At 43.7% G+C, this 17,815-nt stretch overlaps 1 protein-coding gene across 2 annotated transcripts; it reads left to right on the top strand.

Moving 5' to 3' along the window:
- Nucleotides 1–14,793: 14,793 nt before the first annotated feature.
- On the top strand, nucleotides 14,794–17,815 carry ATP5MC1 (ATP synthase membrane subunit c locus 1). Of its 2 annotated transcripts, none has more exons than XM_049635899.1 (5): nucleotides 14,794–14,815; nucleotides 15,369–15,416; nucleotides 16,306–16,383; nucleotides 17,082–17,260; nucleotides 17,594–17,815. In XM_049635899.1, exons 2-5 carry the CDS (start codon nucleotides 15,378–15,380, stop codon nucleotides 17,706–17,708), a joined length of 411 nt encoding a protein of 136 aa, XP_049491856.1. In that variant the 5' UTR covers nucleotides 14,794–14,815; nucleotides 15,369–15,377; the 3' UTR covers nucleotides 17,709–17,815. The 2 variants fall into 2 exon arrangements, with proteins under 2 accessions (XP_049491856.1, XP_049491855.1); XM_049635898.1 differs by having other exon boundaries at nucleotides 14,801–14,885.

The following is a 17,815-nucleotide window of genomic DNA, read 5'->3' as shown; positions in this document are numbered from 1 at the left end:
TACTTCACTAGCCATTCCTTGTCCTTCGTCTTTGTAAGTTCTCATTTCTCTGGACTCTCGATACTGGAGTGGCTCAAACTCCCTCCATGAATTTCTCAGTCTACACTCATTCTTTTTTCAACCTTGATCAAAGAGTATATATATTTTTTTCAAATATTCGTGCTATTTGTTTACTGATTTATTTTTAAATTTAATTTTTTTTTTAAAACATTTTTAATGTTTCTTTTTCTTTTTGAGAGACAGAGTGTGCGTGGGCGAGGGGCAGAGAGAGAGGGAGACCTAGAATCTGAAGCAGGCTCCAGGCTCTGAGCCGTCAGCACAGAACCCAATATGGGGCTCGAACCCACGGGCGGTGAGATCATGACCTGAGGCAACGTCGGACACCCAACTGACTGAGCCATCCCGGGCGCCCCTGATGGTAGTTTTGATTTGCATTTCCCTAATGGCTAACGACTGAGAGCACCTTCTCATGTGCTTATTGGCCATGCATATGTTTTTTTTTAATTTTTTTTTTTACATTTTTTATTTATTTTTGAAGACAGAGAGAGACAGAACACAAGTGGGGGAGGGGCAGAAAGAGAATGAGACACAGAATCCGAAGCAGGCTCCAGGTTCCGAGCTGTCAGCACAGAGCCTGACGTGGGGCTCGAACTCACAAACTGTGAGATCATGACCTGAGCTGAAATCGGATGCTTAACCGACTGAGCCACTCAGGAGCCCCCATGTGTATGTTTTTGAAGGGAAGATGTCTCTTCAGATCTTTTGCCTATTTTTTTAAATAGTTTCTTTTTTCAATGTTTATTTATTTATTTTGAGAGAGAGAGAATGGGGGTGGGGTGGGGGGACAGAGAGAGAGAGAGACAGAGAGAATCCCAAGCAGGCTCTGCCCTGTCAGCACAGAGCCTGATGCAGGTCTCAAGCTCACAAACTGTGAGATCATGGCCTGAGCCCAAATCGAGCGTTGGATGCTTAACCGACTGAGGCACCCAGGTGCCCTTCTTTTGCCTATGTTTAATTTGGCTTCATTTTTATTACTGAGTTATAAGAGTTGTTCATATATTTTGACATGAGTCCCTTATTAAACATATATGACTTGCAAACATTTTCTTGCACTCTGTGGGTTGTCCTCTCACCATCATTTGTGTGTGTGTGTGAGCTCTATGCCCAATGCGGCTCGAACTCACCACCCCGAGATCAAGAGCCACATGCTCTACTGTCTGGGCCAGCTGGGCGCCCCGGATTGTCCTCTCACTGTCTTGATGGTATCCTTTGAAACACAAAAGGTTTTAATGTTAATTACACCCAATTTATCTAACTTTTTATTTTGTCACTGGTGTTTTTGGTGTCCTAAGAAAATATGGTGTATCCAAGGTCAGGAAGATTTATACTTATTTTTCTTATTCTCAGAATTATTGCAGTTTTAGCTGTTACGTTTAGATCTGTTATGCATTTTGAACTAAGTTTTGTAGCCGGTGTGAGGTAGGGGTCCAGCTTTATCCTTTAGGATGTGGATACTGTTTCCCCAGCACCCGTTTGTTGACACTGGTATTCTTTCCTCTGTTGAGTCGTCTTCGAACCCTTGTTGAAAATGAATCGACTGTAAATTTAAGGATTTAGTTCTGGATTCTTACTTCTTTTACGTTGATCTGTCATCTATCCTTATGCTAGTACCATACTGTCCTGAGTATTGTAGTTTGTAGTAACTTTTTTTTTTTTTAACATTTTATTTATTTTTGAGACAGGGAGAGACAGAGCATGAACAGGGGAGGGTCATAGAGAGGGAGACAGAATCTGAAACAGGCTCCGGGCTCTGAGCTGGCAGCACAGAGCCCGACGTGGGGCTTGAACTCACGGACCGTGAGATCATGACCTGAGCCGAAGTCGGCCGCTTAACCGACTGAGCCACTCAGGCGCCCCTGTAGTAACTTTTTAAATTAGGAGGTATGTGGGGCGCCTGGGTGGCGCAGTCGGTTAAGCGTCTGACTTCAGCCAGGTCACGATCTCGCGGTCCGTGAGTTCGAGCCCCGCGTCGGGCTCTGGGCTGATGGCTCAGAGCCTGGAGCCTGTTTCCGATTCTGTGTCTCCCTCTCTCTGCCCCTCCCCTGTTCATGCTCTGTCTGTCTCTCTCTGTCCCAAAAATAAATAAAAAACGTTGAAAAAAAAAATTAAAAAAAAAATAAATAAATTAGGAGGTATGAGTCTTCCACCTTTGTTCTTCTTTTTCAAGATTGTTTTTGCTGTTGTGGGTGCCTTGCATTTGCATTCGAATTTTGGCATCAACTCTTCAATTTCTGCAAAGAAGTCAGCTGGGATTTGGATAGGGATTGCGCTGAATCTGTAGATCAACTTGGGAGCGTTGTCCTCTTAACAATGTTAAGTTTTCCAACCCCATAAGCCTGGAATACCTTTCCACTTATGTAAGTCTTTAATTTCTTTCTAATTGCTTTCAATAACTTTTGTACTTTTCAGTGTACAAGTCTTATACTTAATTTGTTAAGTTTATTCTCAGTAACTTTATTCTTTTGGATGCCATTACAAATGCAATTGTTTTCTTAATTTCATTTTTTAGATTGTTCATTGCTAGTGTATGGAAATACAATTAATTTTTGTATATTTATCTTGTGTTCTGCCACCTTGCTGAACTTATTCTAGTAGATTCAGGAGAATTCTTCAAGAATATAAAAGACCATGTCAGGGGCTCCTAGGTGGCTCAGTTGGCTGAGTGTCCAACTCCTGATTTCAGCTCAGGTCGTGATCCCAGGGTCACGGGATTGAGACTGTGTTGGGCTCTGCACTGAACATGGACACTGCTTCAGATCCTCTCTCCCCCTCTCTCTCTCCCTCCCCCCATTTGCTCTCTCTCTGTCAAATAAAATAAAAACTTTAAAAAAATTTTATAGGCAGCTCTTTCTGCCCATGGTCCTGCCACCGTGCTTTAAAAAAAAAAAAAAAAACCCAACAAAAAAAAAAAAAAAAAAACAAAAAAAAAAAAAAAAAAAAAAAACAATAAAAAAAAAAAAAAAAACAAAAAAAAAAAAAAAAAAACCAAAAAAAAAAAAAACACCTTTTAGCACAGAAAAAAAAGTTTACAAAAAATAAAAATAAAAGATCATGTCAGGGTGCCTGGTCAGCTCAGTCCAGAAAGTGTGTGACTCTTGATCTCAGGGTCGTGAGTTTGAGCCCCATGTTGGGTGCAGAGATCACATAGATAGATAGATAGATAGATAGATAAGTCATCTGCAAATAGAGATAGTTTTACTTTTTACCTTTTTTTTTGTTGTTTGTTTGTTTGTTTTGTTTTAATGCTTATTTATTTTTGAGACACAGAAAGAGAGTGTGAGGGACTGGGGAGGGGGTGGGGTGGGCAGAGAGACGGGAGACAGAGGATCTGAAGCAGGCTCTGCGCTAACCTCAGAGAGCCCAACGTGGGGCTTGAAACCATGAACCAAGAGACCATGACCTGAGCTGAAGTCGGACGCTTAACCTACTGAGCCACCCAGGTGCCCCACTTCTTCCTTCCTCCTATGAATGTCTTTTACTTCTTTTTCATTCCTAATTTCCCTGGCTACACCCTCCAACCGCAATATTGAATAGAAGTGGTGAAAGCAGAAATCTTTGTCTTGTTTCTGTTCCTGGGGGGGGAAAGCACCAGTCCTTCACCATTAAGTATGATGTTGGCTGTGAGTTTTTCATAGATGGGCTTTATCAAGCTGATGAAATTCCCTTCTATTCTAATTTACTGAATGTGTTTATCGTGGAAGTGTGTTGCATTTTGTCAATGCTTCTTCTGCACTTATGGAGATGGTTGTGGGTTTTTGATCTTTATTCTATTAACATGCTATACGCATCGTTGGGGTTTTTTAAAATGTTTTATTTATTTTTGAGAGAGAGAGAAAGAGACCACGAGTGAGGGAGGGGCAGAGAGAGAGGGAGACACAGAATCCGAAGCAGGCTTCAGGCTCCGAGCTGTCAGTGCAGAGCCTGATGCGAGGCTCAAACTCACGAGCTGTGACATCATGACCTGAGCCAAAGTCGGACATTTAACTGACTGAGCCACCCAGGCGCCCCTACATGAATTGTTTTTGTACCTTAGACCAACCTTACATTTCTAGTGTAAAACCCATTCACTTACGGCACATAATCCTTTTTAAATGTTGCTGGATATGGTTTGTTAGTATTTTGTTGAGGCCCCTTGCATCCAAAAGATATTTGGTGTGTAGTTTTCTTCTCTTGTGATCTTTTTATCTGGTTTTGGAATCAGGGTAATACAGGTTTCATAGAACGACTGAAAAGTGCTGCTTCTTAAGCTTGTCTATATTTTAAAGAGTTTGTAAAGGAAGGGCGCCCTGGCTGGCTCAGTCTGTAGAGCATGTAACTCTTGATCTTGGGGTCATGAGTTCGAGCCCCATGTTGAGCAGAGAGCTTACTTTAAAAAAGGAGTTTGTGGGCACCCGGGTGGCTCAGTGGGTTAAACATCCAACGCTTGATTTGGGCTCAAGTCATGATCTCACAGTTCATGAGTTCAAGCCCCACATCCAATTCTCTGCTGTCAGAGTGGATCCTCTGTCTCCCTCTCTCTCTGCCCCTACTCCACTCATTCTCTCTCTCTCTCTCTCTCTCTCTCTCTCTCTCAAAAATAAATAAACATTAGGGGCGCCGGGGTGGCTCAGCCAGTTGAGCATCCGACTTCGGCTCAGGTCTGATCTCACATTCTGTGAGTTCAAGCCCCATGTTGGGCTCTGTGCTGACAGCTCAGAGCCTGGAGCCTGCTTGAAATTCTGTGTCTCCCTCTCTGTCTGCCCCCCCCCCCCCCGCTGCTGCTCTCTGTCTCTCAAAAATGAATAAACGTTTAAAAAAATTTTAATAAATAAAAATACATACATACATAAAGAGTTTGTAGAGAACTAATATTAGTTCTTTAAGTGTTTGGTAGAATTCACTGGTGAAGCCATCTGGACCTGAGCTGCTCTTTTGGGGAGTTTTTAAATTATGGATTCAATCTCTTGTTATAGATCTGTTGAGATTTTCTATTTCTTCTTAAGTCAGTTTCAGTAGTTTGTGTCTTTCTAGGAATTTGCCCATGTCATCTAAGTCCTGTAATTTGTTGGAATATAACTGTTCATAGTATTTCCTTATAATCCGTTTTATTTCTATATTGTCAATCTTGTCAAAGAATCAATTTTTAGGTTTGTTGATTTTATTTACCATCTATTTCCCATTTCATTTATTTTCATGTTATCTTTATTATTTCCTTCCTTCTGCGGGCTCTGGGTTTAGTTCTCTTCTCTTTTCTAGTTTCTTAAGGTGGAATAGCAGGTTATTGATTGGAGATCTTGCCTCTTTTTTTTTTTAATTTTTTTTTTAATTTTTTTTTTAACATTTATTTATTTTTGAGACAGAGAGAGACAGAGCATGAACGGGGGAGGGGCAGAGAGAGAGGGAGACACAGAATCGGAAACAGGCTCCAGGCTCCGAGCCATCAGCCCAGAGCCTGACGCGGGGCTCGAACTCACGGACCGCGAGATCGTGACCTGAGCCGAAGTCGGACGCCTAACCGACTGAGCCACCCAGGCGCCCCTTGCCTCTTTTTTAAATATAGGTGTTTACAGGTATAAAGTTACCCATAAGTACAGCATTAAGCTGCATCCTATAAAGTTTGGTACATTATGTTTTCATTTTCATTCATCTTACAGTAGTTTTTAATTTCCCTCGTGATTTCTTCTTTGATACATTGGTTATTTAGGAGCATGTGTTTAATTCCCACATATTTGTGATTTTTTTTCTTTTGTGTCAAGTAGATATTTCTAGTATGTGATTTTATTTTATTTTATTTTTTAAGTTTATCGTTTATTTTGAGAGAGAGAGAGAAAGAGCAGGGGCGGGAGAGAGAGAGATAGAGAGAGAGAGAATCTCAAGCAGGCTCCTAGCCACCAGTGCAGAGCCCAATTTAGGGCTCAAACTCACAAACCATGAGATTATGACCTGAGCCGAAACTAGGAGTCAGACACTTAACCAACTGAGCCACCCAGGCACCCCTCTCGTATATCATTTTAATTCTCTTGTTTCTTATACTGTATTTTTTGAGTTATTACTTAGTGGCTGCCCTAGGGATTACAATTAACAGCTTAATTTAAAATAGTCTACTCCAGGGGCGCCTGGGTGGCTCAGTAGGTTAAGTGTCCAACTTCGGCTCAGGTCATGGTCTTGTGGTTCGGAGCTCAAGCCCCATGTTGGGCTCTGCTACGAGCAGAGCCTGCTTTGGATCCTCTGTCCCCCTTCTCTCTCTGCCCCTCCCCCTGCTTGCATTCTCTCATGCTCTTTCAAAAATAAACATTCTTTCAAAATTAAAAAAAAGCAATATAGTTCATATTAATACAAACTTAATTTCGATTGTATACAAAACTTTTACTCAAATATAGCTTCATTCCCCCCACTCTCCTTTTTACTATTATTGTTATACGAATTACATTTTTAGATATTATAAACCCTGCTAACACAGCTTTATAATTATTGCTTTATGTAATTGCCTTTTAAATCAGATAGAAGAGAAAAGAGTTATAAACAAAAACATATTTATATTGTCTTTTATATTTACTAGTGTGTTGACATTTGCTAGAACTCTCTATTTCTTCCTGTGGATCTGGGTTACTGTCTAGTGTCCTACCATTTTAGCCGGAAGGACTCCCTATAATATTGCTTGTAGGGCAGTTCTGCTAGTGATCAATTGACTCAATTTTTGTTTATCTGGGAAGGCCTCAATTTCTCCTGTGGTTGTTGAAGGATAGTTTTGCTAGATATAGAATTCTTGGCTGACGGTCCTTTTCTTTCAGTGCTTTGAATATGTCATCCCACTGTCTTCTGGCCTCAATAGTTTTAGGTGAGAAATCAGCTGTGAATCTTATTGGGGACCCTTACCCATGATGAGTTGCTTTCCTCTTGCTGTTTTCAAGATTCTCTCTTTGTCTAGGTCTTTTCACAGTTTCGCTATGATACTTCCAGGTGTGATACATTCTTTCTTTGATGATCTTATCCAGTCTCAGGATGTTAAATGCCAACTATTTACTGATGACTCCCAGATCGATATTTCAAACCCAGACTCCTTCGGGATTCCAGACTCATATAGTCAAAAGCCTACTCGTCGTCTTCACTGGAATCATTACCTCAAACTTAATAGGGTAAAATGGAGATCCTAATCCTGCTTTCAAAAAAACAAATGCTCTGATCACAGTCAAAACTTACCCCATTTGATGGCAAATCCATCACCCCAGCTGTTCAGGCTAGAAAGCACGGAGTCTTTAACCACAGGGCTGTTGCACTTGTTCTTTGGAACACTTGTCCCCCAGATATCCTTATATCTTACTCTTCTCCTTCAAATCTTTGTTCACATGTTACCTTCTCGGTGAAATTTTCCATTCTAAATAAGTTTCTTCCTCCCTCTGTGGTAAGGATTTAATCGAAGATTTAATATCTTCTCTTGGTAGAGTGGCCTGTAGTTTCACTAAAATGAGAATAGGTGTGGATTTTTCTTTTTTTATACTTATCCTATTTGGGATTTGTTGAGATTCCTTAACCACAGGATTCATGTATTTCATCAGTCTGAAAATTTCTCAGCCACGATATTTTTAAATATTGTCTCTTTCCCATTCTCTCTATTCTTTCCTTCTAATATTCTAATTAGATGAATGTTAGCTCTCATTTGGCCCTTCATGTTTCTTAAACTCTTTTTCATATTTTTGTTCTTTTATTTCTCTGTGCTTCATTCCGAAAATTTTCCTCAGATCTATTTTCCAATTTGCTAATTTTTCCTTCAGCTGTTATTAATCTCTTGTTTAACCTATCCATTTTTTTTATTTCAATTGCTGCATTTTTCTTTTTTCTTTTTTTTTTTTAAGATTTTGTTTTAGGCAATCTCTGTATCTGATGTGGGGCTCGAACTCACAAACCCAAGATCAAGAGTCACACACTCCACTGGCTGAGCCAGCCAGGCACCCCTGTAGTTTTTAAAGTTCCATTTATTTCTTTTTCAAATCTGTGAGTTCTTTTTTATATCATATTGATCTCTTTGTTATTATTATTCCTTATGTTCTGAGTACTTTAAGAAGCATTTAAAAGTATGTAAACATACTTAATTTTAAATAACAACAAAGGCATCAGTGACACTATATGCCAAGCACTGTATTATACAATATTATTAACTCATTTCTTTTCATAACATCCCTGAATAAGGAAATGGAGGCACAGAGAAGCTAATCAACTTACCCAAGGTCACCCAGATAGTAAATACAGCACTTGGAGTCTAATCTAGGCAGGGTGACTTTAGAACCTATACCTTAAACCACTGTACCTTACTGCCTCTTTTATAGTTGAGTTGTCATCTGAAAAATTATGTTATCCGAAATCCTTGCTGTTTGCTACGTTTGTTCACCCTTGCTCATTATGAATTATTTCTTTATGCAGATCACTTTTCAGTTATTGTGGGAATCTTGCATGGGTCCAGAGAAGTTTTACACTGTTTCAGCCCAAGGGCATCCCTGGTCCAGACTACTTTTTTTTTTTTAAATGTTTTATTTATTTTTGAGAGAGAGAGAGAGAGAGAGAGCATGTGCGTGTATGCTTGAGCAAGGAAGGGGCAGAGAGAGAGGGAGACAAAGGATCCAAAGCGGGCTCTGCACTGAGAGCAGTGAGCCCAATGCGGGGCTTGAACTCACTAACCGTGAGATCATGACCTGAGCCAAAGTCGGCATTCAACTGGCTGAGCCACCCAGGCACCCCCAGAACCACTTTTAATGCCAATTCCTTATCTTGGACATTCCTAGACAATAGGGTATTGATTTTTTTTTAGTTGTGCTTGCATTTATTTATTTATTTATTTATTTATGTAATCTCTACACCCAACATGGGGCTTGAACTCACGACCCCAAGATTAAGAGTCACATGCTCGGGGGGCGCCTGGGTGGCTCAGTCGGTTGAGCGGCCGACTTCGGCTCAGGTCACGATCTCGCAGTCTGTGAGTTCGAGTCCCACGTCGGGCTCTGTGCTGATGGCTCAGAGCCTGGAGCCTGTTTCAGATTCTGTGTTTCCCTCTCTCTGACCCTCCCCCGTTCATGCTCTGTCTCTCTCTGTCTCTCAAAAATAAATAAACGTTAAAAAAAAAATTAAAAAAAAAAAAAAGAGTCACATGCTCGGGGCTCCTGGGGGGCTCAGTCAGTTAAGCATTGACTGGCTCTTGGTTTCGGCTCAGGTCAATCTCACAGCTCATGATTTTGAGCCCATCAGGCTCTGTGCTGACAATGCAGAGCCTGCTTGGGATTCTCTCTCCCTCCCTCTCTCTCTGCCCCTCCTGTGTGTGTGTCTCTGTCCCAAGATAAACTTAAAAAAAAGATTCACACACTCTATCCACTGAGCCAGCCAGGCACCCAACAGGGTATAGACTTGAATTCAAAATCAACATAAAAAATCATCTTGTAGTTACAAATTCTCAGGAAAGTTTTCTGTGTGTTTTATTTTCTTTTTTAATGATTATTTATTTTTGAGACAGAGAGAGAGAGGGACAGCCTGAGTGGGGGAGAGGCCGAGAGAGAGGGACACAGTACCTGAAGCAGGCTCCAGGCTCTGAGCGGTCAGCACAGAGCCCAACGCAGGGCTCGAACTCACAAGCTGTGAGATCATGACCTGAGCTGAAATCAGACGCTTAACTGACCGAGCCATCCAGGTGCCCGTGTGTGTATGCATGTGTGCGCGTGTGTTTTCACCCAGAGCCAGAAGCAGGTAGAAAATCTTCCTTGTTACCTCCCTGGGGATGTGTGTGTGTGTGTGTGTGTGTGTGTGTGTGTGTGTTTTAAGTCCACCCTTCAAAGGGTGTAGCCTTTTGAGGGTCTTAGCTTTATTTGGAAATTTCAGTTCCAACCCCCTTTCTCACGCAGGCACCAAACTCTTCTGTCCCCTTGGAGGATTCAAACTCAAGCCACTTAATTCCTTCGACTGACACCCCTTCCTCTACTGCACCATATCCCCAGCCATGGCTGCTTCACTTTAACATTACACGTTTACTGCTATGGTTTTATGTTCCTGCTTTGTTTTGGGTCCCTACAGACTTTCCTTACTTTCTTGTGAGCCCAGCTATGCATTTAAAAGCTAGCATTTGGGGCGCCTGGGTGGCGCAGTCGGTTAAGCGTCCGACTTCAGCCAGGTCACGATCTCGCAGTCTGTGAGTTCGAGCCCGGCGTCAGGCTTTGGGCTGATGGCTCGGAGCCTGGAGCCTGTTTCCTATTCTGTGTCTCCCTCTCTCTCTGCTCCTCCCCCGTTCATGCTCTGTCTCTCTCTGTTCCAAAAAAAATAAAAATAAATAAAAATAAAAAAATAAAAAAAATAAAATAAATAAAATAAAATAAAACAAAAGCTAGCATTTATCACCATGAGTCATCCTTCCCCCTCCCCCCGAAAAACCCCTCCTTTTATATTTGTTCCTATTGCGGTCACAGAATATATCATCACCAGCAGGGTCATTTGGGAGAAGAGGTGTTTTTTTTTTTTTTTTTTTTTTTCCGGACTGTGGAAAATTGGTAATTTGATATGATAGAGAACGCACTTTACTTTAGCTGTCAAAAGCAAGGCCATGCACGTTAAAAATATATTTGTTCTATTTCATCCTTAGGTAACATCTATAGGTGTGGCAGGAGGATTTTCAGAATATTTCATCCAGCCACGGTGCCAGAAGTGGAAATGTCGCAGGCGTGTTTGCACTATGTCCTGGCCGTGGCTGACTGGTCTCAGACCGGCTGCCCCAACTCTCCCCGTGTTTTTCTACATGTTGTTCACTCTGCCTGGAATAACCTCGTACATTCTCACCCTCTCCCCTGACATATCTAGCTAACTTGTATTTATCCTCAGAACTCAGCCCAGAAATCTTTTTTTTTTTTTTTTTTTTTTCTTTTCTTCAACCAAGACCTTCCTTGGTTCTGGCCAGATGAAGTTAGTCTCTCCCTTCTTTGGATTTTGTGGGTAGTTTCCTTGTGATGCCCATTAAGACGCTCTTGATCTTAATTGCCTGTTTGCGTACTTATTTTCCTGCTGGTTTCGTGCTTGTCTAGGGCGGAAGCTGGTATTATTCGTCCGGGCTGAAAAATTGAATTCCTAACGAGGGAGGAACTGGGCTTGAGGGGGAAGAGGGAAGATTTTGAGAGAAGGTGTGTTTGAAGACTCAGAAATGCCTTTGGAAAGAGAGATCTCCTGGCTTGTTATTCACAAGTTTGCTCTTTGCCACTATATCAACAGCATGTCTGTCTACGCAGCAATCCTCTCAGGGTTCCCACAGTTTTTTGGCCTCCTTCAAGACAGCTAGTCTAACCCCAAAATGCCAGGTCCGGATTTGAGGTTTCCCAGCAACTTTTTTTTTTTTTTGGTGTTTTTTAAAAATGTCTCTTTTCTAACCGTGTATTGCTGGACCTGTTAAAAAAAAAAATCAATTTTTTGCATTAGAATAAACAGTAGCCAGGGGCGCCTGGGTGGCTCAGTCGGTTGAGCGGCCGACTTCGGCTCAGGTCGCGATCTCACAGTCCATGAGTTCAAGCCCCACGTCAGGCTCTGTGCTGATGGCTCAGAGCCTGGAGCCTGCTTCCGATTCTGCGTCTCCCTCTCTCTCTGACCCTCCCCCGTTCATGCTCTGCCTCTCTCTGTCTCAAAAATAAATAAACGTTAAAAAAAATTTAAAAAAAAAAAAAAGAATAAACAGTAGCCATGGTGGATAGCATCCATTCACAGTCTTAAGGTTTGAAACCGACCCTCGGGTCTATTAAAGGAAGCCTTTCAATATCATAGGAATGCTATTTGCCCTTAGCAAACAGAGTTAAAAACTCAATTATAATAAGATACACAAGTATAAACCACTAAGACTTTAGACAAGTATAACATGAAGTATAAACTGAAATTTAATGCCGATCAGGAAATAATTGCCAACCTCTCATTTATCTAATAAATTTATCTAGCAGAGTTATCTTGTTTACTTATGACATGTTTTCCCATCCTAATAATTTCTCATTACGTGACTAATTAAAGCTTGTCATCTCCAGCTTTGATTACATTTCTACCAAGTTTTACATTGGAAATGAGGTTTAAAATTTTATTTCCAGGGGCGCCTGGCTGGCTCAGTCGGCTAAGCGCCTGACTCTTGATTTCGGTTCCCAACAAACTTTCATTTTCACACATGCTCTCCTGGTTTACTAGTACTTTTTATTTCAATAATTAAAAGACCACCTCCACATAGACTATCTCATTTACTCCTTATAACAATCCTGTTGAGGGGCGCCTGGCTGGCTCAGTCGGCAGAGCATGTGACTCTTGATCTCAGGGTTGTGAGTTCGAGCCCTGTGCTGCGTGCAGAGATTACTTAAAAATAAATCTTGGGGCGCCTGGGTGGCTCTGTCAGTCAAGCACCTGACTCTTGATTTTGGCTCAAGTCATGATCTCAGTTGTGAGATCGAGCCCTGTCTGGCTCCAAGCTGGGCATGGAGTCTGCTTAAGACTCTCTCTCTCTCTCTCTCTCTCTCTCTCTCTCTCTCTAAGGGCCGCTGGGTGGCTCAGTCGGTTAAGCGTCCAGCTTCAGCTCAGGTCACAATCTCACAGCTTGTGGGTTTGAGCCCTGAGTCAGGCTCTGTGCTGAGAGAGCCCGGAGCCTGCTTGCTTTGGATTCGCTGTCTCCCTCTCCCTCTGTCCCTCCCCTGCTCACATTCTGTCTCTTTCCCTCAAAAATAAACATTTAAAAAAAAAAAAAGGTCCTGTATCGTTTTGTTGAGAGAGAATGCCCCTCCCCTGCTATGTGCACACACGAGCTCTCTCTCAAAAATAAATAAATAAATAGATAGATACCATAAAAATAAAATAAACAATCTTGTTGAAAAAGGCATATCTCCCTTTTACAGATAAAGACTGAGTCTTAAAGAGATCACACAGCAATAGTGATGATGTCAGGATTCGAAACCTGCTAGTTTGACCCCCAAATTCACATTCTAAACATGACATTGAACTGCCTGATTTCCAGCAGGTCACAGGATAAACGTGACAACTTTGAGTACGTCGGAGTAGAGCTTTATGATAAATCTGTTTGTGAAAAACAAACAAACATGCAGACAAAGAGATAATCCACATGAAAATATAATTTATTTTAGAGTTGGAACAGAAAGAGTACATTCACCACCCAGTGACCTATGCCTCGTATTTATTTGAGTTCATATTTCTGTAAGGCAAATAGTATGAACCCTGTTTTAACATGTTCCTCGGTTTTACGTGGCCCGAGAACTCCCTTAACCATTAGGTTAAGAGCTTCTGGTTTGGACCCAGGCAGACTTGGGTTCAAATACTGACTTTACCTCTTAACCAAATACATCAAACTGAAGAAAGCCGTTCTGTGAAATGAGGTAATCTGTAAAATGGGGGTAATAATACCTACTTAAAGGGTTGTCCTAAGGATTAAATCAGGTAACAGTTGAAGGAACCTGACACAATGCTTGCCATATGGTGAGGCTTCTATCAATGGTAGTTTATAACACTAAAGCCAAGAGAGAGTTGGTAATCTCAGAGATATGCAAATCCAGTTACATGGTGAAGCCACCATAGGAACTCAAGTCTGTGTCATCCACACTCTTTCCATTATACTATGTTGGCAAGCTGTTTTAAGTCTCAAGAGTCCAGAGTTCCAACTCTCCAGATGAGTATAATTTTTAATATTTTTCTATTATAAATGTAATATACTCATAAAAATATAAATCAACCTTACTTACTACACAATCCAGAATTAACCATTAATAAAATTAACCATTTTATTTTCTTCACAATCCAGAATTAACCATTAATATTTTATTTTCTTCCTATCCACATTTTCTGTAAAGGTTTCCTAACTCATATACTTTCACCGGCAACAGTATAGGACAGGGCTTGGCTCCCATTAATAAAAAGAATTCTGCTCTTTTGATAGATGTCAAACGGTGTGCTTAACCTACTATATGATTAGCGGAATTAAAAATTCTTTCCTTCTATGTGTATTTCTTCTTTAGCGGATTGCCTGTGCCTGTTCTTTGCTCGTTTTTCTACAGGGGTATTAAGTGTTTCATCCTTCGAATTTGCTTTTCACAATACAAAAAAATACAAAAAAAAATATATCTGGCTGGTAGTCCAGGACTGCTGAACTCCGGCCAAAGACCACAAAACCCCGATCGCCCACTAGCGAACTTTATAGACCAGCGGGCGCCTTTTTTCTCCAAGGTGGAAGCAAGGCTTCCACAAATCACGAGGGCGCGAATTGCTGCAAAGGCGTTGGCTCTCCCGGCTTCTGGAGGAACGTCTCGCGGGATCTCAGCCGTCCTTGGGGCCTCGGACTGAACTACAAATCCCGACATACAATGCGCCTCAAGGCCCAAGCGCCCGAATGAAGGCTCAGGTCCAAGGTCATGTGTCTAACTGCGTAAGACGCCCGGTCATCTCTCCCACGCCTTTTTCTGCAGCTTCCACCTTGGCCGCCATTTTGTGAGGGAGGTTATGGAACCTCTGAGCCCCGCCGACTCTATGGTTGAGCATTTCGGGGATCGACCAATCGGAAGCCAGATCTCGGAGGAAAACCCCGCCTTCACCCGCATGGAGGCGGGAACTGCCACGAAGCTCCTGTGGAGAGAGAGGAAGAAGCTGCGGAAAGCCAATAAGAAAGGAGGACTTGAGGACGCTAGCCAATAGGGATGCGGGGGGATTGCGGCCAATGAGAGTGGTGGGACCTCGGGACACGTGGGTGGGGGAGCTGGACGCTGAGACCTAGAGCTAAAGCTGGGAGGTGAGTCAGTCACCTTGAGCGGGGCAAGCGCTGTGGTCCGAGCAGGGGCAGCGGGGCAGTGGGAGTGCAGGTGACTTGGGGCCGGAAGCCAGCGATTGGCAGGGGTGTGGGCTGGGCTGTGCGAAAGGGCGTTTACCCCCACGGCCGGGAGAAGCGATGGGCGTCTATATCCTTAACTATTAATGTTAATTCCCAACGGTAATGAGCGATTAACTGTCCCCACTAAGGCGGGCCGAAGACAGCTGTGTAAAATGGGCAAGACTCTGCACGGCACCTACCCAGTAGCTGCCTCCAAAAGTCTTCCCGGGAGACCATCCTCTTTAGCAACATTTCCTTCCTGGGGTTCGGGCCTTTTTCCTCTACCGAAGATCTCCGTGACCTTCCTTTGCAGATCCTTTCGCGCTATCCTCTGACCTCTAATGCCCTCCTCATCTGGGGCACGGTGCAAGGAACAACGTGGTCCAGGGAGGACGGGCGGGGTGTAGGAGACGACCGAAGGGCGCCACTATAAGCAAACGACTAGGTTGTCAATGAATCTTTTTTTCCTCTGCAGAGTGAGAAAATGCAGACCACCGGGGCACTACTCATTCCTTCTGCTCTGGTAAGCTGCGGCTCCGGTGTGATCTGTAGTGCCCGCTGTGGGAGCCATCGATGTTTAATGAATGAACTGAGAGGAGCTTGACATCCTGATGATGTTGGCTCTCTGGGGAGGCCGTAGTGATGCAGTTAACCCCTGTTTATTGAGACCTGTACGCCAAGCTTTCTTGGCTTTGGAATGTGATCGGAGTCTGGATATGACCTTTACCCCCATTCTGGCTTGGCCATAGCCGGATAGCCCACGGAGGCGGTCATTCTCAACCTCGGCTGCGTGTTGGAATCATCTGGGGAGCTTTAAAAAAATCCTGATGGCCAGGCTACACCCTATGGTGGTGGAATCCATGCATCTGTATTTTTTAGAACTCCCCAGGTGATTCTCATGTTCAGCCATGTTTGAGAACCACTGCCTTCCACTGAAATATTTCAAGAAAGCCACGTTACAGAGGGCTCTGCTTAGATGGTTGTTGTTTCAGGAGCCTCACCAGGCTTACTGGCCCAGTCCATTCAGGGAGTGTAACAGTGAGTACACTTCAACAAAATAAGATTTCCCCCTTCTGATTCATTGGTGATCTGGCTCCAAACCCTCCTACCCGGTTTGATGTTAGTGTGGGTTCTTGTTCCCTTCTGACATACCGACAAGGGCTGTGCCCATGGAAGTGAACTTTGGTACCTGCTTTTAAATGGGAAAGTTGCCACCGCCAACTACACCTGGGTCTCAGGGCAGTGGTCTCTGGTGCAGGCCTATCCGGTAGGAACAGGAATACATTAATTGACCTTGAAATATATTGGGCTTCTTTCCTGTTGGTACTTGTAGTTGTTTTTGACAGAAGTTCGGCGTGTGGGTTTTTCTCTACCCCTTGCTTGATCTGGAGCATGTGTCTTTCACTTTACAGATCCGCTGTTGTACCAGGGATCTCATCCGGCCTGTGTCTGCATCCTTCTTGAGTAGGTCAGAGATCCCATCTAAACAGGTAAAGGAATATGGGCCCTCTTATAAATTTGCCCAGGGGCACCTGGCTGGCTCAGACGGTGGAGCATGTGACTCTTTATCACAGGGTTGTACGTTTGACAACGTCCCTACCACGGGTGTAGAGATTACTTAAAAATAAAATCTTGGGAGGGGCACCTGGGTGGCTCAGTCGGTTAAGCGTCCGACTTCGGCTCAGGTCATGATCTCACAGTTTGTGAGCTCGAGCCCCGTGTTGGGCTCTGTGCTGATAGCTCAGAGCCTGGAGCCTGCTTCACATTCTGTGTCTCCCTCTCTCTCTGCCCCTTCCCTGCTCATGCTGTGTCTCTCTCTGTCTCAAAAATAAATAAACATTAAAAAAAAATAAATAAAATAAAATCTTGGGAAATAATTAATTTCTCCAGAGAGGGGTTCTTCAAGATAGTGGACTGCGGGCCAAAGGGGGAGGACAGACAACCCATGGTGCCTTAACAGTTCTAAGTGCCCCAAGGTGAGAGCACCGGAGGTGAGAAGTTTGCAAAAGTGAGGTCTCCCTGGCCCCTGGTCTGAAAATGGGCCCCGAGACTAATTCCCGGCATGCCCTGCAACCTACCTGCCAGGCAGTTTGCCAACGGTTTCGGGGCCCCGGTAGGTCGGGTCGGGATGGAGTCAGCCACCTGTCCTTAGGCCTCACTACCTCTCCTTCCCGACTTGCCCCTCTAGCCGTCCTACCGCAGCTCCCCGCTCCAGGTGGCCCGGCGGGAGTTCCAGACCAGTGTCGTCTCCCGGGACATTGACACAGCAGCCAAGTTTATTGGCGCCGGGGCTGCCACAGTTGGTGTGGCTGGCTCAGGGGCTGGCATCGGAACAGTGTTTGGCAGCCTGATCATTGGCTATGCCAGGTAAGATGGGGGGTGGCCTAGAGCATCTCCTAACATAAATGCCACCCTGTCTGGGGGAGGCCTCAGCGGGAGCTCCCACTAGCTTGGGGGGGGATTTCATCGACCTCCTGTTCTCTCCAGGGATCTCCAAATCAGAATTTAAATACATTTCCAGCCTGAGTCATTTAAACTTAACCTTGTTGGCACGCTGCTTCCCTGTCCAGATCCCCAGGATATAGACAGGCTAGGCCCTTTCCCAGTTTCAGCAGCCCCCAGTCACCTAACTGAAGCGTGTCCTCTCTCCCTCCCCTCTTCCTCTCCCCTTGGCTGGCATCGATCTCTTGTCCCTGGCAGGAACCCGTCTCTCAAGCAGCAACTCTTCTCCTATGCCATTCTGGGCTTTGCCCTGTCTGAGGCCATGGGGCTCTTCTGTTTGATGGTCGCCTTCCTCATCCTCTTCGCCATGTGAGGTTCCACGAGGGTCGCCCACCCGTCCCTGCTGCTTGGACTTCAGGCCGTGCCTGGTGCTGGAGTGTGCTAAGCTTTACCATTAAACACAACGTTTCTGTAAACCCA

The sequence above is a fragment of the Panthera uncia genome, chromosome E1 (assembly GCF_023721935.1).
Source record: "Panthera uncia isolate 11264 chromosome E1, Puncia_PCG_1.0, whole genome shotgun sequence".
NCBI classification, from domain to species: domain Eukaryota; kingdom Metazoa; phylum Chordata; class Mammalia; order Carnivora; family Felidae; genus Panthera; species Panthera uncia.
This window is presented reverse-complemented; position numbering and strand designations above follow the sequence as displayed.

Coding starts and splice junctions, on each gene's coding strand:
- ATP5MC1 (XM_049635899.1), top strand. CDS start 15,378: ATGCAGACCACCGGGGCACTACTCATTCCTTCTGCTCTG. Junction 15,417..16,305: donor TACTCATTCCTTCTGCTCTG/GTAAGCTGCGGC, acceptor TTCACTTTACAG/ATCCGCTGTTGTACCAGGGA. Junction 17,261..17,593: donor CTGATCATTGGCTATGCCAG/GTAAGATGGGGG, acceptor TGTCCCTGGCAG/GAACCCGTCTCTCAAGCAGC.